We start from the raw sequence: 25616 nt of genomic DNA, 5'->3' as shown, positions 1-25616 counted from the left end.
CCCGTACAACAGCACCCTCTATCGGCAATGGATACAATTTTATTTAAACACATTAAGACTAAACGGCTATGATGTACGTGATGCGAATTGACAACTCGTCCTGGTGTAATTTGAAGGTTGTTAGAAATTTGTATTTATAAATTAGCCGTAACCAAACCGTCACTTTGTTAGTTTCATTCTTGGATTGCAATTTCCTTTAAAATGAGAGATGGTACAAAAGAGTGTTCCCTGACCGGGAATCGAACCCGGGCCGCGGCGGTGAGAGCGCCGAATCCTAACCACTAGACCACCAGGGAAAGCTGCAATAACCATTATTTAAATCATTTTTTATAGACAGAAAAATCAGGTGATTTGATCATGTTGTGTTATCATCCAATTATGGTTTTTTTTATTTGTCTTTTGACAAATTCACATTTGGTAAGCAGCAGAACATCTCCTAACTCGAGGTGCGTCATGTGAATCCATTTTATGCTTGGTTAAACCTGCCCAGGTTCGCTGAGAGTGGCCACCGTAAGGCAAAGCGGGGTAGGTCGCCAGACCATCAATGGCGTCGTTGTGGTTTAAGATTAATATCCAAATCCAACCCGTCCACGTAAACGCAACATCTTGGATTTTCCCAGAAGATGGCGCCATTTTTACATGTATAAAGAGCAGACTGCCACCAGTGGTATGAAAATACTTATACGCAGTCATCCTGTTTTTTTAATCCATAGACATATGTCTTGAATACCCCCTCTCTTTAGAAATTCTAACGTTACACAACGTCACGAACTTTTCTCGGCTCTCATTGGATACACACGAAAGAGCCTGTGCATCAAATTGATATTCACCGCAAGAAACTGCCAGAAATAAATTCCAACTGCTAGAAAAGAAAAACCATACTTCGCACGATAGAAAACCAAATTTAATATCTGAGCGCATACCTTTCTCACATCCAACGGAATAAGTACAAAACTTTTAAAGCAATTGCATTGAAGCGATAACTAATTGCTTACAGATTTTCAGGCATTTTCTGAGGCTCCTTTTACGGGGTCCTCGCATGGGTCCTTGATCAACGTGGGAGACACGAAAATGTGATTTTGTTTTGAACCTGCCTGAAATTTGTGACACCAAGACATTGTCGCCACTTTACATGGTATATATTAAGAACTGTGGGAATTATATGGACTTTTCCTTTCTGCAATGATGCCAGGAGACAGTCAGTACAAAACGGCAGCCATTGCCGCGGACGCCACTGTTGGAAACTGTCAAAACTGTTCTGTTTTGCACCAGGTCAGACGATCTTACTATGTCAGAGAGAACTATTTTAAAAATAAATATGTTAATCTTCAGAGACGTAAACAGCCTGGTGCGTTTTCCTGTGTTTTTATGACAAAAATCAGTAATTTCAGTTAGGTATTGCAAATTGTTGTTCTGACTGTTTTTGTGTTTGTTTACAGAGTCTGACAGAATACGTGTCGTCATTTCTGGCACTGAAACAGAAGATAACGGTTTCGGAGTGAGTATCAGCGAATGACAAGTTGTCATGGTAACGCTTCTGAACACGGTCATACTACAGACAACCAGTGGTGATAATAGTTCAGTATAAAACAATGTTAAACAAACTAAGCCACGGGATTTTGATCAGCAGCGATACTTCCTGAACCAAGGTGCGGGTATAGGCTACCGTAAGTTTACAAGTTGAGTGTACAATTGTTAAATAATTATTTCTGTTTACAAATGATCGATTTATTAATGTGGGTTTTCCGTGAGAATTTCTCCCAGTAATTGACAAACCGTTTGGAACCGTTCAGTTGTTGAACTGAAGTTTTAATATTTGAATTAATTTGGAATTCTTTCTTTTCATTAAAAAAGACTCCATAATGACATTGTACTTAAAAAAAAAAAAAATGCTTCATGTAGACATATTGATTACATTACACTTAGCTGACGCTTAAAGCGACTTACATCTATTTAGATACAGGGTATTGGTTACAGGCCCTGGAGCAATGTGGGGTTAGGTGCCTTGCTCAAGGGCACTTCAGCCATGAATAGAGGTGTAGGGAGAGGTAATGGCGGGACTTGAACTTGCAACTCTCTGATCTTAAGTCCGCCTCCCTAACCACTAGGCCACGGCTGCCTTGATAGAGGCCATTGAGACATAAATGTACATGAATAGTGTTAGGATGAAAGGTGATGAAGACATGAGTATGGTGTCCCTGGGATATGGGAATTGTAGCTGTAGTACACGGGCTACATTGGTTTTAATGTGCTCTTTTGACATTCATGGCAGCTGGATTAACACATCCGTGTTCTTATCACATTTCGATTCGTGCAGTGACTCAATCAGGCTTCAACAACAGCTGGAGGAGCTGCAGATCCGGTTGGCTACGCTGGAGAAGAAAACAGCAGATTATGAATCTCTGCAGGTGGAGCTGGAAAAAAAGAAGGTATGTCCTCGCTCTGTGAAAGCTAATATTACAAAAAAAAAAAAAAAGCATTAGTAATATGTCTCACTCTTTGATGAGAGATATTACTTTTTTATATAGATAGATATTTTTTTCTCATAACCTGGCACAATTTCCTGAGGTCTTCATAAAAATGCTTGTGACGTGCTTTGGATATACCTTTTGGATCCATTTTCTTCCATTCATTTGCATCATTTTGGGGGCATGGTGTGACCCACTCAACTGTACTCTGCACCTTTCTTCCTCAGCGTATATCTCTTTTGAAATTGGTAGTACTTTGTGACCCTTGGAGCACCTCCTTAAGATATGAGAGAGCATAGAGTAAACACCCTGAGAGCTCACACCACGCATACACACCGAACTGAAACAAAAATACTTGACGGACAGTTTTATTTTCATATGCTTGAATTGCCCTTGTCTGCATTTCGACTATGGAGAACTGACAGGCTCCTTTTAGGCACAGTTTCCTGATTAGTCATGCACTGAAATCGACAGTTATTAAAACACGCAGGCTAAATAACTTTTAGTGATGTAAGTTTTCCTTCAAATTTGGACGGCTCACTGAATGACTCATTTTCGGATATATGGGGCTCAAAACTATTTTTTTTTCCATAATATATGTCTATTAACTGCTACACTACAAAATCTACATTTTTCTCTGATCTTTGCAGAGTGCTCTCAAGGCTTACGAACAGCTGTCTGGAGAAATGGAAAAACTGAAGCAGGAAAACTGCATGACAGCAGCCGAGTAAGTAGCCCGTAATAGTCCCGGTCACAACCGTGGCAGTGCAGACAGTCATCGTAGTTGTCGTTGTGGCAACCTGCTTACTATTATTTTCCGTGTTTCTCAGAAATAAGAAGCTCGAAGACCAGCTGAACTCCGTAAAAGGTCATCAGAGAGTGCTGCAAAATTCCCTCCTTTGAATTTTGTGAATGATCATTAGTTGAAATGCTTTTTCTTCTTCTGCTTTTCCTTTTCCGCAGACTTGACAGAAACGCTGTCCCTTGAAAATGCACAGCTGAAGAGAGAAAAGGCTGCTGTCGAAAACGATTTGCTTCAAACTCAGGTGACCAAATGAAGCCTTGAATTTTGTCAAAATTTACAACTGACAAAAAAATAATGATGGGTTATTTGGCTAAACCTGATATTTCACTACTTCAGGCGTCGTTGAATAAATCTCAGGCACAAGCAGATAAAGTTGGAAAGCTGATGGAGGAGAATGCCGTGATGACGAGCCTGTAAGACCTGCACTTACTTTTCTCTCTCACTCAGTGCGCACCTTCACTTTCACTGCGAGAAGTTTTTTAAGGAACTTAATGCGATCATGCTTTTTTTAATCCACAGGAAGGACAATCTTGAAAATAAAGTTAAACTGCTTCAAGGTAAGTTTAGACCTGCCGACTTGAATCGACGTGGAAGATTTTTATCATTCCCTCTTATTTATTTGCTTTTTCCTCGCCTCATTTTAGACTCAATTTGCAAGCAGAACCATCAAATATCACAGCTGACCAGAGAAAAGTTCCTGCTGGAGAGAAATATTGCTGACCTTCAGGTACTGTAGGGGCCTTCAAAAATGCTCATTGTGGAAGATTTCTGTTCATTCTCTTGAACTGACTTTTTATAATGTGTCACCCCCCCCCCCCCCCCTCCATCCTTTTGTAGGTGAGACTGATCAAACTGGAAAGAGAAAGATGCAAAGGTAAATACAAAATGTTACATATGTATATGTGTGTATAGAAATGGTTCTAGAGCTCCTTGTGTAAACATACAACCTCATAACTGTGTTACATTGAAGATTGAAGGACCAATTAAGGTTTATTATCCAACAGCAGCAGAATTGACTGCATTCCTGACTTCTAATTTATTTTTAAATTAAAACAATGTCTGATTTTTTTCTTTATTTTTTTTTCTTAACAAGAATATAGGAGCGCAACAAGTCAAACAAGTGCACCTGCAGAGCCGAAAGTTGACAAAGGTATGCTGTCGGTTCCTGTTGCTACTTATTCATTTGATGAGCACATGCCTAAACCCTGAAAGCACATTGATTTCATTTGTCATTTGCTTGGTGTGTCTTTCAGAAAGGGTCCGGATGTTACTGCAGAATTTGTGGGCATGTTTAGAGCCGGAGCAGTCAGCAAACCTGCCGCCCTCCGCAGGTGAGGCACGATTAAGCCTTCCTGCATCTTTGTTTATTATTATAAACAAGACACCAGTTGGTTCCACGTTTTTCTTTTCTACTTTTATTACATTCAAATCTCCTTTTTATTCACTTCATTTCAGAGTGCGATTACCGTCAAGTTCTACCCTCCTCTCCGCACAAACTTCAGTCTGAACGTTGTGGAACGTCTTCGCCTGCTTCTCACAAGATCAGTGAATCCCACAGTGACCACGTCCAGACGAAAGCCATTTACACACAGTTCAAACCCAGTCCTCGTGCGCAGGATGCCATCGAGCACCAAACACCTCCACGCTGCTTAAGGGGCAAGAAGCAGACAGAAACTCTGAAGAGGAGCAAGCAATCCTCCAAGGAGCACAAACCGGCCGAGCCGGCTCCTGTCAACAGCGGCTGTGAAATCTGTCTTGATGAAATAATGAAAATGTTCAAACCATTGCCTCCCTGCATATCTCCACTGTCAGACTTGGTGAGAAATTGGTCATATTTGATGTGGATGTTTTTTGTTAGTCTGCAGTTTCTGCGTTTCTATTCATAATGCGCAGTCCATCTACACTGTAAGAATTCTGATAAACAATGTAAAGAAAAGTTAGTAGATATCTATGATTTTATTTGCTGCAATGAGTGTACAATTTTCATGAATACAAATGACTTTTTTTGTTCTATAATTTATCATTTTTAAATGCATAACTATGTACGGCAACGCAGTTACTCATCTTGCAGTTTTAGCAGGTTTGGTAATGTCGGGGCTTGGTTAATGCTGTCTAACAGGTTACTTTATTGCCTTCTCTTTTCTTTCAGGACCCCCAAATTGAGTCTATGGAGATGGGTGATGCAAAAAGGAAAGACCGTCCTGAAACACTTGAGGACTGTCCTCCTCTTAAAGAAGAAGATTATTTAAATATCACAAGATCAACATCCAGCCACAATAGTCCAAGATCTTCTGCACTACAGAAGGAAGAGAATGTAGACTTACTGGAAGTCGATACACAGGAATGTCAAAACATTTCCGATGATAAAGACCTCGGACAAAATGAGTCGAGTGGCCTTGTTACACTGAGTGGCGAAACAACAAACAAAGACGATGGAAAAATGCATCCTCAAGACGTGTTGCCTGTGGAGGAGCCAGCATCTGCACAGTTAGAACCAGCATCGTCATCATTATCCTCTTCCACATCAGACCGCACGGGTTTGGATGAAGTTGTTCCATTAAGTGCTGAAAGTCTGGATCCTTCCTGTAGTGTGAAACCCAACAGCGATGGTGCTGACAGCAGCTCGGGGGGTAAAAATGCTTCTGAAGAAGCAACACAAGATGATTCAGAGACTATTACAACGATGGATGTAGACTCGAGCCTAAGTGATGCTTTGGGTGTCACAGCTGTTAATCCTGAGTGCGGAGAGTCGCTCACAGAAGGTGATGCAACTGAAACCTCTGAAAAAGCAGAAGATAAACAACTTCTTGCAAAAGAAACCGACGTCACAGAAATCAGTTCAGAAATCGAAAAAGGCCCTCTGAATTCTTGTCAGGGCAGTCAAGATAGCACTTTGTTTAAACTCGGGGAGAGTTCAGGGTCTCCCTTTAGAGACTCAGAAATGCCGGAGTGTACCCCATCAAACACGGGCGATGGCACGATTAGTGCCCCAGGTAAAAACCCTGAAGAGAGGTTAGAAACTGATGCAGATATCCAGCACTGTGGGGGGAAAGGTGGGAGTGCAGCACAGGGACCTGAAGGAGTTGAAGTCACAGCTTCGCCCTCTGAGTCAAATGCTGATAATAAACCTCCGTCTGTTCAGATGTCTCCAGTGTTGAAGAGGGAAGATGATGAGCCCCATTCTGACCAGGAATGCGGTGAAGCTAATTCTAAAACTCCATCAAAAAATGATGTTGACACAGAGACGATGAGCAGCAAAGTAATGGCTGATGGTGCACCCTCATTCTCTCCCTTCCCCAAAACAGTAACTGTTGACAGTAACCCTTTGGAGGAAAATAAACATTCTCTTTGCAGGCAATTGAGTCCAACATGTCGTCTGCCTGCTGTTAAAGTGCAGGCTTTAGAAACTCCCGCAAGCGCACGGAAATCGATTGTGGATGTCGACACAGAACTCACTGCAACAAACAGAGAAACTCCTGTATCATTGATAGACAAAGAGGACATCGTTGAAAAGGTTGCTGTGAAAGAACTCTCGCCGGACCGCACTGATGCCGGTAGTACTACCTCAGTTATTGAGAATGCTGCTGCCACAAAAGGACAAAATAGATGTTTGGAGTCAGGAAAAGAAAAGGGTGGCACAGCGGCGAGTCCAGCTGCAGCTCAACCTCCAGAGTGCATCGGCCATGTTCGCTCTGAAATGGGTCCCCCACTTCCTCCCGTCCTTACTCCTCTGAGCACACCCCCAAAGGCAGGCAAATCTATCAACCCAAGGCACGCGATTGGAAAGCTGTCATTTCCCTCCCCGATGGATGGAGTGGCCTCACCTACCACTCCTGTCCAGGCTCACTTAACACCCAACAGCCAGCAATTTAGTTCCTCATCCCTAAACAGTCCAGTGCCTCCAAATGGAGTCCCCTCGTCTCCTCTACAGTTCGGCTCTGCCACTCCAAAGCATGCTGTGCCCGTTCCTGGTCGCCTGCCTTTAACAGCAAAGAATTCTTCCCCATCTTCCTCGACCAGCCCTTCTCAGGAAAACTCCATGAGGATTCTTGACACCATGTACCCAGAACTTTCTGCCCGTGCCCGGACTCTGAGCATTCTCAGAGGCAATGTCAGTCTTGGCATTTGTTCATCAGAGAGTGGAACGTTATCCACGACAACTGAGAGCCAGATGTCTGGCTTTAAAACCATCAGCTCCACTTCAACGGCCTTCACAAAGACTGAGATGAGGGGAGAAAAAAGACCAGCCATGAGTTTGTGTCAGCCCACAAACAGCAAGTGTCTGAAGCTTGACAGCAGTTCTCCGGGCGCTGCTCTCAAGAAAGTGTCTTCCCTCTCTTCAAACAGTGGCGATGAGGCCGCCTCACTCCAGACATCAAGGCCCGAACAGCTCAAAAGTACGACAACTGGAGAACCTGCGGAGCAAAATCTCATTGGTGATTCTTTGAAGAAAATTAAGAACCAGTGCTTTGATCTGATGCCCGTTGTCAGGAGCCACCTTTATGTTGGCAACTTGCCCAAAATACCAGTCCTGAGAGATGAAGAGAGGGAGGTCATCGCTGAGATTTGCCAGTGTAACTTGGTTGGTATACTTATTGTTCTTACACAGTTAACACTTTTGGCCGTAGGCGGGGAACCAGACAGTTCTGAAAGCTTTAGGAAGAGGGCAACTGCCCCCACCCCTGTTCTACTCAAGCAGATTTCCACTCACAAAATCTAATTTGCTCTAATATGATCAGACTGTATAGATGTGCTCTGATAATGGGCCTTGGGAATCAAAATTGAAAAAGCCATTTGAGACTGATGATGAAATTTACTTTTGCTAACCCCCTTCAGCATGAATTCAGTTCAAAGGTAAATGGACATTGGAAAGAATAAAGGCATTTCCTTGTCATTTCTATGGAGCTATTAGGCCATTTTTATTATTTTTACCTTCAAAATGACATGAAATGAAGACGCTGTTTGGTAAGCATACCAAATAATCACAATTGACAAAACAGTTGCCTCGTCTAATTTTCCAGATTCGTTCTCAGAAACTCATCATATGGATCAGTTTGTGTTCACTTGGAACGATTGCTGGAAAATATTGTGCCCTCTGTCTTCTGAATTGGATGCACTGTTTATACAAAGCAGTGATTTAGAGCTCTGTTAGGCAAAAGAAAAAAAAAACATATTTATTTAGCCCACACTGCATTATTGCACAGTGCTTTTTTTTTTTGCCAAAGGTTGTGTTCTCACTGACTGCACAGGCGTCTTCTCATTGTATGTCGTTAGAAAGCTTGCATTCTCCTCTCAGTGTAACTTTCTTTGGATTGACTGAAGAGAGGGAACCATGTATCAGTAACAAGAGTTGCCGTAAGAAGTCGTTGTTGTGTTGCGTTTGTGCACATTTTCATATCTTGTCTCTCGTTTCTTTTCAGCTCCAAGCAGATGACATTTTGTTGGCCATCCTGAACAAACTGAGGGCTGAGAAAAATGTCCTCAGCACAAACTACACCCAGGCCCTTTGCAGAGTGTACACAGGGATCTGCAGACAGAAGAGATGCTACGAGAATGCTCGCATCCTGGCCTACAGCATTCTCGTGGAAGGTTAGCAGTTTATTTGGTAATATTTACTCAAAGCTTAGTTCAACCGTCAGAAATCTGGGAGTGACCTTTGACAGTCATCTGAGGTTGGACAATCAAATTAACAATGTCGTCAGGACTAGTTTTTTCCAGTTGCGTCTCCTGGCCAAAGTTAAAATGTTTTTAAGTTGCCATGACCTTGAGAAAGCCACCCATGCCCTAATAAGTTCAAGGTTAGACTATTGCAATGCACTTTATGTTGGCGTCTCCCAGTCTTCTCTCAGTCGCCTTCAACTTGTGCAGAACGCTGCTGCCCGTCTTTTGACCAACACTAACACATATGTGCACATCACTCCTGTTCTTAACTCCCTCCATTGGCTTCCTGTCCTTTATACAATTGATTTTAAACTTTTAATGTTTGTTTTTAAAGCTCTTAACGGCCTCGCCCCATCGTATTTATCTGAGCTTTTAACTGTCCACAATCCTGGTAGAGCTCTGAGGTCAACAAATCAATTTTTGCTGGAAGTGCCCAGGTCAAAGTACAAACACTAAGGTGACCGAGCCTTTTCTGTCGCTGCCCCCGTTCTTTTAATGTTTTTATTTGTTTTGACTTATTCTTCTCTTTATTTATTACCTTCTGTAAAGCATTTTGGTTCACCGAAAGGATTGTCTGTAAAGGGCTGTATAAATAAAGTACATTTACATTTACATTTATTTAAATCCAAGCCTTAAATCACCTTTCTTACCTACATATGAGTAGTTTTTTTTTACCTGAAAGTAGGAGATTGTTGGTTTATTTGAGAGTTAACAAAGCCCTTTATAATATCAGATTCAGTCAAATGGAGCTCAGCTGTTTGCTTTTTTTAGCTCAAAAACAAAGCAAGCAAAAAAATTGAACTATCCAGGGGTGTATTCCCACTTGCATTTCCAATATAATCTTAACATTTTAGTCGAAAAACTTCCAAAGCAGTGCTTTTAGCCGGGCTTGTTGGTTTTGAGGAGGCTAAATGTGGTGCAGAGATGTTGACCGAGACTTTTGAAATGCATAAAGTAATCAAAAAAACTCCAAGAAACCAGTGTTCCCAGTGCAGTACCATACTGTGACGACCAAAGTAGCTTGTACGTTTAGAAGTACAAGGTTAGGGTAAAATCAAAGCGAAGCAGCTTTGGTTGGTGTTGCATTCATATTTCAAAGACAGAGTGGTCTCAGAGCTGTTCAGATGACTGCACTGACTTTTCTTCAAATAGAATAGGATAGAAACATACTTTGATGTGATTCAAATTATCTCTACTTACAAGGCAACTGCACCACAGTTGGATTTATTTTGTTTATGTATTTCTAATTTAATTTGACCTGTGAAGAGTGAACAATAGCCTGGGCGAAAGCCGACTGTTGACTCTGTCAAACAGTCTGGGAAAACCCAAGAGGAATCCGTTTCCATGGAGGGCGGGACCTTACCCAGCAACTTAAATTCATTGGAGTAACGGAGTTCCCTTAACCAATCATAATGTTTAGAAATGACGTTGGTTATGCGCCGAGGTTCATGCTTACTCTCGCGAGGCTCTAGCTCGCGAATCACGCTTCCCACATCCGCTTTCATTATACCGGTACCATTTGATAAATCAAACTTTTCCCAAAGCCAGTTGGAAGGAGAGCTTCGACATCCTTGCCACTAACAAAATTGACAAGGCATTCCTCTTGCTGTCGTTTTAATTGTGTAATGCTCTCCAGAGTTGAGACAACTTCATGGATAGCTTCTAGCGTTCTTCCGTCGCCATGTTTATTTCCGCTGCGGTTGAACTACAATTATATGGACTACAATGGACTCCGCGCGTGAGTTCTGCGTCACCACTCGCAACTGTTTGCTGATTGGCAAAACACTGAGCGAACCGAGGTAGGGGGATTTGGCCAGACTATGTGCGGAGCCAAAATCTTTGGGCGGAAGTACGTAGGATGGCGTCGCCAGGCTAAGTGAACAACACCCTAAGATACAAAAGAACACAGAGGCAACCTGTCACTCACCAGTGTTGTGCTAATGATTTGTGTTCTGCTGTCTTTCTTCAGATTTCCCAGAGTCCGCAAAGCTGGTTTTGTTTATGGTGACAACGTGGCCCAGTTTTCTCTCGCACAGCGGCTCTTTGTGCCAGGCCATTCATGCCATCACCAAACTGAAAGCACAAGAAGGGCTTCTTGACTGCCTTTCGAAATTCCTTGGTTGGGAGAAGGTATTTTTAGACATTTACTTTTGCGTTTGTCACGCTGTATACATTAATAAACTAAAATCTGACTTTTCTGAGCATAATCGAGTGATGAGTTTCCAGCTTAATAGATCTCAATTACTACATAATATTATCGTGACGGCCTTGCTTACCAGCAGCACGCTGGTGGTTTGGAGATTATGGCCACAAATGGTAATATGTCCAATTTTTGTCTTGCTGGAGCCCTTTTCTGTATGTTGGGACCTGTGGGGCCGTGGTCCTTTTATATCTAAAGCTCCTTTTTTTTAAGGTGTCCTGAAGCCTAATCGTTGTTTGAAAACAACCTCCTGAAACCGGAAGATTTTCTGAAAAATTCTCTGTTCACTAAAGCTTTTATTTCTCATCCTCTGAAGAAAATAAGTATGAAATTAAGACATGTAAGGGTTTAAACCTCCGGCTTTTAAAGGGACACTTTTTCATTTCTTCCCCCATCTAATGGTGCAATTTTATTTCGCAAAGTCGAATGAATTTGCTCTCTAGCGCCTCGCGTTTTCAAATGTGCGTTGCAACTTCTTGAACTACGGCAGGCGGTATGTGTCAAGATTCAAGAAGCTATAGCTTCAGACTCATGGTCCATACAAACAAAAAGACATCAAGACACACAGTACAAAGGATTACATAACACACATACAATAACACTCTAAATACAGATGACAGATGCAATGCAAGTCATATTCCGGGAGTTACCGGAAGTGACGTTGACGCAGCGGTAGCGTTAGCAGCAGTGTGTAGTTGCTATCTGGAAAGTGTTCTTTTAAATAAACTCCCGGTAAACTTACAAACTTTCTAATGCCTCGTTTTGTGAGTTAAGAGCCTATGTGTACTACGGCAGAAGTTTGGTAACAATCAATGCATTATTAGTGGGCTAATTTACGAGATCAAATCTATTTACCATTAGCGCCAGTAATAAGCCATTCGGCGGACATGACGTCAAAATGATGTCATTTCCGCTTGTAGGCCTGGTGGGGAAAACACGATTCGAAGTGCTTTATGTCCCTCTCGGCACTTCGTCGTTTTTCATAGACCGGAAGGACATGGCAGCCTCCACAGAGCTTGCCCGCTCTATGTAGATACAGACAAGTTATTCTTCACTCAGGAGGATAATTGAGATTTTTGACAGAGATAATTTTACACCAATGAGGACTAATTTATGAATGAATATGTTGATTTGAGCTAATAAATGACTTAATTTATTACATAGTGTCCCTTTAAGTTACTGACTTTGCCCTCATGTTCATCAATATATGAAAGTAAAGTTATTGTACACGTGTCTTGAAGACAATGACGAGCCTGGTACGACACTCCATATAAAAGCATGCAAACCTCAGTCCAGGTTTAAGTTTGGGTTAAGCTTGAATTGGTGTATATCAGGCTTGTTTTTTTCCCATATTTCCCACAAGAGTCTTTAAAACCTTGTGTTCATATTATCACCCCAGAATCCTCCCTGTGACATTGACCAGCTGATCTCCAGGACACTAGCTGAGCTCCGGTCAGGGTCAAACAAGTCTTTCATCAAACACAGTCGCTACGGAGAGGACCTAGGAACCGAAGCTTGGGACTGTATCTTCACACTGCACCTCCTGTGCTCGCACAAGAAGTGGAAGTGGACCTATGAAAATGTAGTTGGGTATGTTTTTTTTTTTGTTGTTGTTGTTGTCCCCGTCCCCTAACAATTGCTTCAATACAAAACATAAGTGAGGCGGCTGTGTGCCTGTGCTCACTTGTTCGTTTTACTTTGACAGCAAGGAGTTGTGGCCATTAATGAACGCTTGGGTAACGCAGCCAAGAGATCAACAAGAACCTGTCTCTGATGTGGCTGTTGCCACTGTGATTCGACTCACAGGTCAGTTTTGTTACTTTGATTGGCCATTAAGCGGAAGTGATGTGTGACGTGATCGTGAGAAAATGGCAGAGAATTTCACTGTCCTTTTGTCGAAGTAGGACGCCTCGGTCAGCTGGGCCTTGAGGAGAAATGCGTCTCCTCAGTGGTCACCGTTTCCAATGTCATGAACACGTTTGGCAGGCAAGGACAGACTCAAGGTATGAAACCAATTCAATTACAGTATATGCAGAATGATTCAGTTCGGCTGTAACTATTAACGTATCTTTGCTGAAAGTGTTGCCAATTTCAACCCACTGATCTTGATTTATTTTGAGAAAAAGACTTTTAGATTTCCCCTCATTATCCTAATTGTGGTGAGTCTTCTCCCTGCAGGTATACCATGGGAGGTCCAGTTGGCAGCCGTGTACTGCATCTACGATCTGTCTCCCTGCGATCCTAAACAAGCCTTAGATGTCCTGGCAGGGTGGAGAGGAGAAACACCTCGGACTGTCCCTCCTGCTGTCACTAGCTGCATTAATCAGTTGGGATCCATTTGCAGACAGGTCAAAAGCTGAAAATGTGTGAATATATGTGAACGTACATTTTACTCTGTAACTGTTTTAAAGACAAGACGAATACCTCAGCGTTCATTTTAATATGTAGCTGGTTACCATTTAAGCTCAAACAGTGACGAAAAAGTTTGTGCTCTTTGTAGTACAGGGTTTCTTAAGATTGTGAAAGATCATTTCAGTTTTTTTTTTTAAGGGTCTACCTTTTGTGTTTTTATGTTCACTTTCTCATCATAAAAGTGAAGTCTTTTCAATTTTTTTGTTTTAAATTCGATTTGTACGGGGATGTGAATATTTGGTGCCATTCAGTTTTATACAACCACACCCTGTAACAAAATGCACTTATATAACTCCATGCCTTTCTACTGCACTCAGGTAATGCTGTAATATATGTAAAACTTGTACATGAGTGCCACGATTTCGCTGTGTAGTTGTTGTAAATAAATGTAAGATTGGCAAAGTTTTGTACAGTTCGTCTCAAAGATTATTTAATTTTTTTGTCAAATTAAAATCTACAAGTATTGTTTGACTCAGATCGTGTGTGTTTTGCTGTCTAATCACCAACAAATCCTCAGGGCTCCAAATTAGTACAAACCCATTAAGTTTCCCTCGGGATGACCGAGTGGAACTGTCACTGCTGTCATGTACTATGATGCATTCGTGGCACCTCGAAGGTTGGAATATCTGAACTCGAAAGCTTGATCTTTTAGATATTCACGCAGTTGATAAGCACCGCGTATGCGTGTGTTGGGGGAGCTTAAAATAATTTAGCCTCGAGATTAGCTTTGTTGTATACACTTTAGCGATCACAAATGAGCTTCGAATACGTACTTGATTGTTGGTGATCTTGAATCGCGGAAGATTTTGCATGGCCCAAGAACAATTCTGGGCGAATTAGGCAAAATGCAGGAGTCGAGGTTGACAAACCATACCCGAGTTACTCCGTAGTAAATCTGACTGCCTCAAGTTCATCTTGTGGTAGTGACTAATTTGAAAAAAAATCATGATTATCTTTGAATGCAGCATTATTCCGCCCGGGTTCATATGTGTCAGTTGTTGGAAACGGTAAGAGCGGCCATTTCCGGTTTTACCCGACCAAATAAAACACTTTTGAGAGTCTTCCTGAAGATTACTGTGTCATTGAGTGAATGGATGCTTATATAACTTAGTATAGAACCCGCCCAGTCCGATTAAAATCTATACCTGTAAACAAAATATTAATTAGCTTCTGCTTTATCTTCAAAATGTGAAGTTTAGAAGTACTTATTTTGTGATTTGTGCAATTTTTCTTTTAATACATATTAGTCTATTTTGTGCCGTTTTACAGGGAAACAATCGTTCTAACGTAATATCCGTTTTCTCGGCTGTGTGTAAATAACTTGACACTTCTTGTAGAACTGAGGGGTGTGTTCAAACATTTAAATCCCTCACACATGCGCAGAAGCTCATCCGTGCCACTGGCTACGCCATATTGGCTGGCTTACATGGGGAGTGGAGTTGGCCAAGCTGCCTGATTAACCATACCAGTTTCCGAACATGGAGCTCTTTAAGGACAACAAGTAAATCGGCACCGTATGAGTTTTTAGTTTCCTTGCGTGCAGAGTGTTTAAAATTGGCTAAGTCGCCTGCATATTCTTTTTCCGTGGAGAGGTTCTCGGCAAACTCGAGTCCAATGGATACCAGGACCGCTTGGATCCAGCCGGAGCAGAAGGGACCGGCCAATTCCCTATGGATGCACATTTGGGAGACTTCTCAAGGATTTCGAGCAAACTCCGGCGTCGACAACCACCTTCACCGCCAACGCAACTCCGCTGTGCAAAATGCAAACTCCACGGACTCTCGCGGCGAGTATTGCAGACATTTAGCGCCGCTGCCGGGGGTTGTGTTTGGGAAACTGTCGAAGCGAGGCGGCGGAGGAGAGAGGGGAAGTGTCCGGAGGAAGGGCTCGTTGTCGCCGTCCTCGTCCTCTCTGGACTCGGAGGCCGACAGCTCGTCGCCCACCGGCTCCTCGCTTCACATCGACAATTTGAACGTCACAGAAGAGGTCAAGCAGTTTTTACACTACGGCGAGCACGAGTTGAACGAGAACAATCTCCGACAGCAACTCCTCCCTCCGCCTTTTCACACCGTTCAGCAACACTGTCGCAGCATGCAACAATCCGCCGGCCACACCCCCACCGGGATGAAAAATCAGCACGGGAACAGGCACCACCATCAGACACATTCATCCGGCCGCAGGAGGCAGTTGAACAGGGCCAACACTTTCCACGGCATCAACCCGCTCCTGTCGCTGAGCTTTAACGGACATTACGTGGACTCTTCTTATAGCTTGTGGAAAACCAGGCGCTACAGCCCGGGCATTAATGGGTAAGGAGACACACAGTGGCGAATCGAGTACAATGGCATGTGTGCCATAGTAAAGAGGAGGAGGGGGGGGGGGGGGGGGGAAAGTACACACATTTTAATTTTCCTCCTAGTGTTTGATTCTCTCAAGATTTCACATTGTCTTGATCTGATTGATATCTGTCTTGTCATCAGTCTTCATGAAGAAATAGTGGACTTTTTCAACTTCATGTCACCAAGACCCGAGGAGGAAGCCATGAGAAGGGATGTTGTGAACAGAATAAGGGGCGTCATCGAGGATCTGTGGCCCACAGCACGGGTGAGTGTGGCAGGCTGGACATGGGCCTAGAGTTAACTGTGGGTGCTGTAATCTACTGTGGCCTGTATTTGGATTTCTTTAGATGGTTATCTGAGATGTAAGTACTGCTTACCTCCATAAGTCCATGTTCAGTACCTTTTTTTTTTTTCTATTCTTTTTTTCAATGTTCTCCCAGTGATCTGTAAAACCCAAGTAAGTGGTAACTTCCTGTTGCATCTGGTATTCTACTCCTTCACTGACCCTGAAGAAGCCATAGATTAATGACTGTGCCATGGTCCTTTCTTTTGTCCCTTTTTTTTTTTTTTTTTTTTTTTTTTTTTTTTGAACAAGCACAACTTTGCAAACACGAGCTTTGTCAACAATCTAGAACTATTTCATGCCAGACTTTGAATGACTAAGTTCGTTTCAGTTTGTTTTAGATGAGTCAAAAGTGAATGGTGTGAATTGGGTTCACCGTGCTTGCACGTGTAAAAGTGGTAATTCTCATCCAGCCATTTTAAAGGGTGGAAGCGGGCCAAGACGATGCACATCTGAACAAGCTTCTGTTGCCCTGCTCATGTTTAGAAAAATTCTAAATCTATATATATTTTTACTTTGCGTGTCTGGCTTTGATCACCATCTCGACTCTCGATTGACTTTAGAGTATTTTCAAATGTGAATGAATATTACTGTGGGCAGTCTTTGGAGATTACAACTGCATGTCCAGACAGTTGGCCAGATGTTTCTTCTTGTCACTTGTGTTCCTAAATTTGCAGTAGTGACTCATTTTCCACTTTGTGCTGCCAACAAACTGTCAGTCTACTTTGAATAAGACTTTTTTCCTCGTGCCTTTTTTCTGTGAGGATCAATTTTTTTATCAATGTCACGAGCCGTCCCATTGGTAAAGGTTGGAATGTATCGTGATTTTAATCTAGGCTTGTATTAACTGGTCTTGTTCTCTGTAGGTGGATATATTTGGCAGCTTCAGCACAGGACTTTATCTTCCTACAAGGTAATGTTTGTTTTTTTTAAACTTTTCTGTACAGTCTGACCTTACATGGGCCTCTTTTGTAAAGTCTATCAGTGTTGTAGTCTTTAGGGAGTTTCGCACTGTTTTAGTTTACGAATGCTCTCGGGATTAATTTACTTTTCATTCATTTTCATTAAGCATACGGTATTTAGAGATGGTCATGAGAGTTGAGCTATTAGAGTAGTTGGAATAGAAGTGGCGAAAGGGGACAGTTAAAAAATTTCTCTGCAGGTTTTTCAGGAGGGGTCCTGTCTATTTGCTTTGGAACTTTCCTAAATGAGCGAGATGACTCGGAATTATCTGAACAGCAGCCAGGATGAGAGCTGTTTGAATTCTCTAAATACTAAGGAAAGGGGAATGAGATCCTTCCCCAAGTGGAGGAGTTCAAGTATCTCGGGGTCTTGTTCACGAGTGAGGGACGAATGGAGCAGGAGATTGACAGACGGATCGGTGCGGCGTCTGCAGTGATGCGGGCTCTGCACCGGCCCGTCGTGGTGAAGAAGGAGCTGAGCCAGAAGGCGAAGCTCTCGATTTACCGGTCAATCTACGTTCCTACCCTCACCTATGGTCACGAGCTGTGGGTAGTGACCGAAAGAACGAGATCGCGAATACAAGCGGCCGAAATGAGTTTCCTCCGCAGGGTGTCTGGGCTCTCCCTTAGAGATAGGGTGAGAAGCTCGGTCATCCGGGAGGGGCTCGGAGTAGAACCGCTGCTCCTCCGCATCGAGAGGAGTCAGATGAGGTGGCTCGGGCATCTGGTTAGGATGCCTCCTGGACGCCTCCCCGGTGAGGTGTTCTGGGCCCGTCCCACTGGGAGGAGGCCCCGGGGAAGACCCAGGACACGTTGGAGAGACTATGTTTCTCGGCTGGCCTGGGAACTCCTCGGGGTCCCCCCAGAAGAGCTGGAGGAAGTGGCCGGGGACAGGGACGTCTGGGTCTCTTTGCTCAAGCTGCTGCCCCCGCGACCCGATCCCCGGACCAGCGGAAGATAATGGATGGATGGATGGATGGACTAAGGAAAGGTGCTCCAGTGCTTCCTCAATAATCTCCGTTAGCAAAGGTTACACCACACCAACCTTTTTGAGAGAGAGAGAGGGGATAATTTCGTCCCACAATTCCTTGCGGTCGCTACTTTTATAGCAACGCTGGATTATTTTCATCCATTTGTACCAGCTGTAATTCATGTGGATGAATATGAGAACAGGAGGATGAGAGGACACTACAACTTTGATAAATAAATATTCTAGACCAGCTCTTATGTGTATGACATGGTTTTCATGTAACTGTGTGTTAAGATTGAAACAGATGAACGATCTCTAAAGCAGTTTTTGTAGAATATTTATTGAACTTTTGTAGTTTCGGTGCCACAGACCCACAGCTTAGCGTGAGTGTGGTCAAGTTCTCATTGCAGCACGGTTGTCTTTTCCGAAGTCCTTATGATGTTTTCTTACCATCTTTCCTCAACCCCGTGAGTTTTCCAGGTCAATGAAAAGAGCTTTGGGAAAGGTGATGGGGAGGTCCCACAGCCCTGTATGTTGAGATCAGTATATCGGGCAGTAATAAAGTGCGTTATCGTAATCACGACCATAATAGATTTATGGGCGGTAAATTTGACTAAGCTGATGTGGCGGCTGACTGCTCACCCGCAGTCTGCTCAGTGAGTGGCAGAATGAAGAAAGAGTTCGCACAGCAGCCGTCTGAGGCGTAAATGTTAGCGAGACAGAAATGAAAACGCACTGTTTCCGATCAGACGTTTTGCAGCAACAATGTGCACCTCAGTCTTAGATGCAGAACTGAAGGGGACAAAATCTTAACGGTTTTGCTGTTATGTGCTCAGTGACATTGACCTGGTGGTGTTTGGAAAGTGGGACCATCCCCCGCTGCAAGAACTTGAGCAAGCCCTGAAAAAACACAACGTGGCCGGCCCCTATCCCATCAAAGTCCTTGACAAGGCGACGGTCAGTCACGGAAAGATTGAATTTTACTTTTGACAACTGCGTTTACTGCTTACTCTGACAAAGATCTTTAAAAAAAAGAGAGATTTTAATTCTTTTTTTTTTTTTTTTCTCACCTGCACTCAGGTGCCAATCATCAAACTCACTGATCATGAAACCAAGGTGAAAGTGGACATCAGCTTTAATGTGGAGACTGCAGTCAAAGCGGCACAGTTTATCAAGAGCTACCTAAAGGTTTGTCTCCAACACTTGACATCATCACATGTGGCTAAAAGTGATGTTGTTTTCTTCGCTGTTAATTTTTCTTCCTTTCTTTCGTAGAAGTACCCTGTTCTTCCACCGCTGATCTTCGTTTTGAAGCAGTTTCTCTTGCAGCGGGACCTTAATGAAGTCTTCACTGGAGGCATCAGCTCCTACAGCCTCATACTTATGGCCATCAGCTTCCTGCAGGTAGACGTAAACCTGCATGCTTATCATCACTGCGTCGATCCGCCACAGAGAGCACAATAAGTGTATTCTGAACGCTGCAGACGTAATAAGAAAAACAGAGAAATTCTCACTTTTCTGTTCAGTGTTCAGTATTTGTTCAAATATGGGGAAACTTCAAACTGCAATGACCTGTTTGGATTCAAAATGCATCATCTTTGCGTGCGTCAAACATGGAAAAGAGAGATTATGCCATTAGAAGTAGTTTACCCCATGTACCAGCAGAGGGTGCTGTTATCAGCTTGAGTACGGTTCTACAACTGCACTGACACCTTTGTGCTATCGTAAAGGAGCCATTACTCTGCACTGACGATACAACTGCGCTCGCCTGCAATCCTGCATCCCAAATGAGGCGACTGAGTCACCACACACATTCAATGTATTTGCTGCTGTGCTCTCCATCAGGGAACTGATCTGTGGTCTTTTTGAGACTGGATTTGTTCACGGCCATAATTTCTTCCTCTTCTGTTCAGTTGCACCCTCGGATTGACACGCGACGCGCCAACATTAACCTGGGCATCCTGCTAATCGAGTTCTTCGAGTTGTACGGCCGCGATTTCAACTACATGAAAACGGGCATTCGGGTGAAGAATGGAGGAGCCTACCTGTCCAAGGAGGAGATGCTCAAAGCCATGGGGAATGGAAACAGGCCATCCATGCTCTGCATCGAAGATCCTATACAGCCAGGTCAGACGTCAGTTTGAAGTTGTTCATAAGCGTAGCACGTCCAAATCAACCATTCGATTAGAGGACGTGTATGGGACCTTACAACAGGAGCAAACGCACAAATATTAATCATTTGCTGTCGGTGCAACTAAATGTAACAAAGAACAAAAAAATGTGCGACTGTAATGATGATCAGTTGTGTAAACGCCTGCACAGAATGAAAGAAGCAATGACAGAAAAGGGGAAATAATTACTGTATTTCACCAGAAAAAGGAATTTCTGAACTAAGGATGGGGCAAGTGTGATCAAATTTGAAATTTTAAACTTTTTGTTATCCCTTAAATTACACTTTACATGTGGGAAATTTTCTTTTCTCTCTTTTTTTTTTTTCCCCCTTTCATTCAAATTCTAACAAACTCTGCTTTAGAATAGGTCGGGAACGAGTTGTTTTATACCTAAATAGATGTCTTGTATGGATATGTCCCCAACTGAACTGATGTTCAATCTCACATTCTGCTCTTCAAAGGCAACGATGTGGGCAGGAGCTCATATGGAGTCCTGCAGGTCAAGCAGGTCTTTGACTTTGCCTACATGGTTTTGAGTCATGGCGTGTCTCCTCTCGCACGGGCGTACCCCAACAAAGAGCATGACAGGTTGGTCTCTTTGACACCGCTGCTGCCTCCCAGGCGGCTATCTTCTTGCTCACAAATGAAAGCATGCTGCAAGAGTTGCAAAGTGATGCGTGGTTTTGTGAACACGTCAAACTCTTCTTCCAAAAATTTGCCAGTAACCTTTTCTTACAGCACTTTAGGACGAATCATTAAAGTCAGCCCTGAAGTTCTGGCCTACAGGGAATGGACAATAAAGAAGTGGGGAGCCAAGCAGTACGCCAAGTTGGAAAATCACGGCAAGTCTATAGTGTCAATATTGTACCGCGACAGATGCTGCCGGCTCGAAACGAACAGTTTTATCAAAAGTATTCTGTGCGTTTTCCAGATTTGGAGTCGTGTGAGCAGGATCTTGCAAGACTGATGGTGGCTGAGGATCAAAGGGACACTTCCTCCCCCCTCAGTGCTGACTCCCCCTCGCCTCCTCCAGTCTTTCTCCCCAGCCCTCAGCACCATTCGTCTTCATCCTCTGCGTGCTCGCTCTCCTCTTCCCCCTCTGGAAGTGACATAGTAAGACTTTTTTTTTTTCAAATCACTAAAACATTAGTTTTTCACATTTACATGTTCATCACGCAGCTGCAAACCATTGTATGTGTTGTTAGATTCTCCCAACAATGTGATCATCGCAACTTCTACCGCAACTTGACTGTAGTCCAACTGAGAAGAGTTTTTTCCTGTATGTGCAGCTTTGTTAAATTCTGTTTATATTTTACAGGAGTCCGATTCTTCACTGAGCAGCAGCACTGCTATCCAGCTCCAATCCCTCACACTGGCCTCGGTCCACTCTGTGTTTCAGATGGCTGCTGACCCGAGGGCCACACATCCAGCAGGCTTTATCCACACAGCGCATCAGGTCGGTAGAAGGTTTTTACTGGAATGTAGGCAAGTGTAATGCGTGGTAAATGTAGTCTCCACAGACGTCTTATGGCATTTTTCTGTCTTTCTTTTTTTCTTTATGCAGGTTCAGATGTCTCTCCCAGAAAATGTCACCATCCACTCTGTCTCTGATTGCCAGTTCTATCAAGAGAACCCGCCGACCATCGCTGTTGTGCACCGTCACACAACACAAGCTGCACAAGTCTCCCAGCACACGAACCCCACAAGTCCTCTCCCCAGCCCTCTCCACCGCCCTCTTTTAGGAGGGCAGCAGGGCCACACCTACGCAATTAGGTCCAATTCCCACGGCTCATTTGAGGCGCACAAACTAGGCTTCAAGCACAACCCATCTGGCAGCATCCAGGCCCAAAATCACTCGCAAGGTAACTTCAGTCCCCAGCGCAAGTTTGTTCCCCAGGGCCATAACTTGACATCGTCTTTCAGAAACCAGCACCAGTACAACCACAGCACCTGGCGACGCAGGAAGAGGAACAGCGTTCCTGCTCTCAACCAGAGCCGATGAAGGAACGCAGCCGATCGTATTTATATGGGTTTACACGTTCTGTTGTCGGAGGCTGTAGGAAACGCACCTGCGCTGTGCTTGAATTCACAGGTCAATTCATGTTGTCTCCCACTACTTGCTGGAAATTTTCAAAAGGCCTCTCATGCTTATTTTGCTGCATCAGTGTGAAGTCAGCAGTCATCTCACTAAACTGGATGTACACCAGCAAAGGCTTGAGTTGATTGACGAGTTCTTGATTGCCAGACTGGGGCCTTCCTCATCTGTGTCACCACCCAGTTGGTGAAGAGCTATCAAGTCTTCAGTGTCCATGCAACTTAAACATCATGTGCCATAGTACCAAACTGGTTTATTAGGCCTGATATCTACTGACGATTTGACTTCTACTGGGCCATTTCTTATTTTATTTTTTTTTTTTTAGGCTCCTTTTGGTCTTCTGAATGCAACTCCCTGCTGGCTCAAAACGTGACTCGGAGCTCTTAAAATTTTGGAGTCTGTCCTCTGGACAAAAATGAAGCACTACCTTTCCTTTCTACCGATGCAGCGCAACGCTGACAACGTTTTCGATGATGTGACAGCACAAGAGACATCGTCTCAAGTGCTTAAACTGTGACAACTGTGACGACTGGTTTGAATGTAACAAGTGTGGTTTCTCCCTTTTCCCCGCCTCCTTTCTTGTTTGTATGTGTTGGTCATAAATTTTTGTTCTCTTGTTTTTGTCACGGCAAGATATATTTTTTTCACATTGGCACTATTTTGTTTGTTCTTTGTTGTCGACACTTCCACTTTATTTTATATTTGTTGCATTTTTGTGCAATAATGGCTTTTTTTTTTTTTTTTAATTAATTTATTTCACATTTTAGTTTAATTTTATTTTTTTTTAATTTCTCAACTATATCTGTGCAATAGATGGATCTAAAGGCCTAGACAAAACGTTTGCAAGCGTGTGTGTGTGTGTGTGTGTGTGTGTGTGTGTGAGTGGCTTTCCAGCAGAAGGGGGCGCTCCGGTATAACAGGAATGTGCTGAAAGTCCCCCAGGATGCCAACATTTTACTCATGTTTAAATTTCCATTGTATTGTAATCACTTGAAATTTTGCCAACTGCCTGTCCAAATACTTTTTCCACCACTAGTTGCCATTTTAAACATATCACTGAGTATCCAGGCGTTAGAGTTTTATTTAGCCGCGTTTCCTCTTCACAGACGATACAAGGGAAATGCACCGTAGGCTGTGTTTACATGTGTCATTTCAGAAATGGTTGGTGCTACTTATTACCAGCAAAGTGCTTATTTTCTGCCTTATATATGCTTTGATTCTGTTAAAGCAACAGGTTAACTGCCTTCTTAACTGACCAAATCTTCCCTTTTGTTCTGTATGTAGCCAGAGCTTTGTGTATTTGTTTCAACAAGCACTGCCAGGGTTACATGGCTTTTACTTTTACGTGCCGCCTCTTGGTGTGTGTGTGTGTGTGTGTGTGTGTGTGCTCCATGAGCGGACTTCTATTGCAGTCAGTGATTGTCGGTATTAACATCATGTCAAATCTTTATCCTTTTTTTTTTTTTCTTTCTTTTTCTTTTCTTAATGAGCAAAATGATAAATCGGTTGTTAAAGATCCTTTATATTTCAAAGGTTTTCCTCTGCTGTATTTAAAGTCAGTATTTCAAAGCTACATAGTTTACCCAGCAAACCACAAAAGGACTTTGAGCTTGGGATGCCGTACAATCAGTTCGAGCAAGTCCAATTATACCAAACTCGACACATTGTTGGCATTGTTCGGTTTGTTTTCAGCAACTTCTCTAGAAGATAGTCTGGTTAATTATCATACTGCAACACACCAAACCCCCAGCTCATATCTGTGTAATGAAGGATGAGTTTCATGTGTAAACGACTGAGGTTTAGCTGTATGCCATTTTTTTTTTTCTTTTTTTTTTAAATGTAAGTTTTCTATTTTTTTAATAAACATTTTAAAACTCCTTTTTGAACAACTCTAAATGGTTTGTTTCTTCAGATATTTTGCCAGTGCTGCTGAATAAGGGGTAGTTTCATCAAGATATTTCAGTTTGTTGTCTCAGGCTCACGTCAGTAAAACCATTTTCAATTCAGGACAGTCATTGACTGAGCTGCACTTTTACCTCTCTGTGTTGTAAGCCCTTGTGGTGTCTGAAGGGGGCATTGGTGGAGCATGGTTTGGTTCACCTACATCAAATCCATCGGTGTGCATGGTGGCGCAGGATCTAGAATAATAGGATAAGAATGCTGGCCTTCAATAAAAGCATTCAATGTTTGATCATTAGCCTAATTTTTTCTTTCTTTTTATTTAGACCTGGCACTAAGAAACTAGGCTAAAAAAAAAATCCACATTGCCATCCATTTTCTCGTAGGCTACTGTGTTCACTGCAAATCACGTTGTGGTGATATTTTGGCACTGCCACAGTTCATATTGTTAAAAGCTGGCTCTCTGTTCCTGATGGATATATTGACCCCATGTGATGCACATAGGACAGACCGGACTTCACTTATTGAAAATCTGAAGAAACAAATGTGGAGTCAAGTTGATGTGCCAGTGAAATGATCTATTGTCATTTCACAGTAGTTACTCGCACAACTAGAAGCTGCCTGGTTTATGAACTAAATGTTCGCCTTCCTCGAGCAGAAGCGGCACGTGGTCCTGAGGTGGAAGAAGATGCAGCAATTATCCTGTTGCTGAGGCCTGCAGTTATGTAATAGGATTCTTGTCTCATGAGCATTCCATTTCCCCTCTCAAACAAGTCGGGGAAGTTTTCTGTTGCTGAAGTTTTCAGTGAACTTTACAGGGACCAAATATAGGCTTTTTGAGACTTATGCAAACGATGTTGCCCAAGTTACAGTGAATGTTATGATAAAGATGTCAGTTATGTCTTGGGTATTATTCTGTCAAAATACTTTCAGAATTAAGTGACAGGCACTGTTAATTTCTCAGTTTCTTCTTTGGGCCACAGCAGCGTATCCTGCCTTTGATGTCGATTAAAGTGAGGTGAGGTGATAGGAAAAAGTGATTTATAGAACAGAGCGTTTGGAAAGGTAACTTTTGCACGCACTGTCTGTTCTATAAATTAAACTGACTGTTGTTTTCCAGAAGTTAGACATAATGAGAAGTGGAAGACCTTTCAACTTTACTCACAAAAATGTTTTATTTTTTTTTCTTTCTTTAATATATTCACAACATAGAGCGCCATGAATGCACGAGTAGATCCCAGCCAAGGTCGCACGGAAAATTCAGTGCAAACTGAAAGGTGAGATAAGGATG

The 25616-nt window shown here is 42.8% G+C and overlaps 2 protein-coding genes and 1 non-coding gene across 4 annotated transcripts; 2 read left to right on the top strand and 1 right to left on the bottom strand.

Moving 5' to 3' along the window:
* Positions 1-224: 224 nt before the first annotated feature.
* Positions 225-296, bottom strand: trnae-cuc (transfer RNA glutamic acid (anticodon CUC)). The gene has a single exon. It is a non-coding gene; the product is annotated as a tRNA-Glu (tRNA).
* A 776-nt stretch (positions 297-1072) lies between these two features.
* Positions 1073-13956, top strand: ice1 (KIAA0947-like (H. sapiens)). Its single transcript, XM_075465101.1, has 20 exons — positions 1073-1272; positions 1440-1498; positions 2318-2429; positions 3119-3195; positions 3299-3336; positions 3432-3514; positions 3610-3686; positions 3793-3830; positions 3918-4000; positions 4111-4147; positions 4367-4423; positions 4527-4604; positions 4729-5090; positions 5423-7855; positions 8694-8862; positions 10904-11064; positions 12534-12724; positions 12840-12940; positions 13039-13137; positions 13313-13956. The coding sequence occupies exons 1-20, from the start codon at positions 1183-1185 to the stop codon at positions 13492-13494; spliced, it is 4527 nt and encodes a 1508-aa protein (XP_075321216.1). The 5' UTR covers positions 1073-1182; the 3' UTR covers positions 13495-13956.
* A 1011-nt stretch (positions 13957-14967) lies between these two features.
* Positions 14968-24429, top strand: LOC142379809 (terminal nucleotidyltransferase 4A-like). 2 transcript variants are annotated; one of them, XM_075465100.1, is made up of 13 exons: positions 14968-15855; positions 16027-16150; positions 17095-17141; positions 18997-19117; positions 19241-19348; positions 19436-19564; positions 20074-20287; positions 20793-20919; positions 21070-21173; positions 21263-21444; positions 21650-21787; positions 21896-22193; positions 22752-24429. In XM_075465100.1, the coding sequence occupies exons 1-13, from the start codon at positions 15161-15163 to the stop codon at positions 22811-22813; spliced, it is 2349 nt and encodes a 782-aa protein (XP_075321215.1). In that variant the 5' UTR covers positions 14968-15160; the 3' UTR covers positions 22814-24429. The 2 variants fall into 2 exon arrangements, with proteins under 2 accessions (XP_075321215.1, XP_075321214.1); XM_075465099.1 differs by having other exon boundaries at positions 21896-24429.
* The last annotated feature ends 1187 nt before the right edge of the window (positions 24430-25616 follow it).

This window comes from Odontesthes bonariensis, chromosome 5, assembly GCF_027942865.1.
Source record: "Odontesthes bonariensis isolate fOdoBon6 chromosome 5, fOdoBon6.hap1, whole genome shotgun sequence".
Taxonomy (NCBI): domain Eukaryota; kingdom Metazoa; phylum Chordata; class Actinopteri; order Atheriniformes; family Atherinopsidae; genus Odontesthes; species Odontesthes bonariensis.
This window is presented reverse-complemented; position numbering and strand designations above follow the sequence as displayed.

Coding starts and splice junctions, on each gene's coding strand:
- LOC142379809 (XM_075465099.1), top strand. CDS start 15,161: ATGGATACCAGGACCGCTTGGATCCAGCCGGAGCAGAAGGGACCGGCC. Junction 19,349..19,435: donor TTATCAAGAGCTACCTAAAG/GTTTGTCTCCAA, acceptor TTTCTTTCGTAG/AAGTACCCTGTTCTTCCACC. Junction 20,288..20,792: donor CGAAGATCCTATACAGCCAG/GTCAGACGTCAG, acceptor TGCTCTTCAAAG/GCAACGATGTGGGCAGGAGC.
- ice1 (XM_075465101.1), top strand. CDS start 1,183: ATGATGCCAGGAGACAGTCAGTACAAAACGGCAGCCATTGCCGCGGAC. Junction 8,863..10,903: donor CTACAGCATTCTCGTGGAAG/GTTAGCAGTTTA, acceptor GTCTTTCTTCAG/ATTTCCCAGAGTCCGCAAAG. Junction 13,138..13,312: donor CAGGCAAGGACAGACTCAAG/GTATGAAACCAA, acceptor TTCTCCCTGCAG/GTATACCATGGGAGGTCCAG.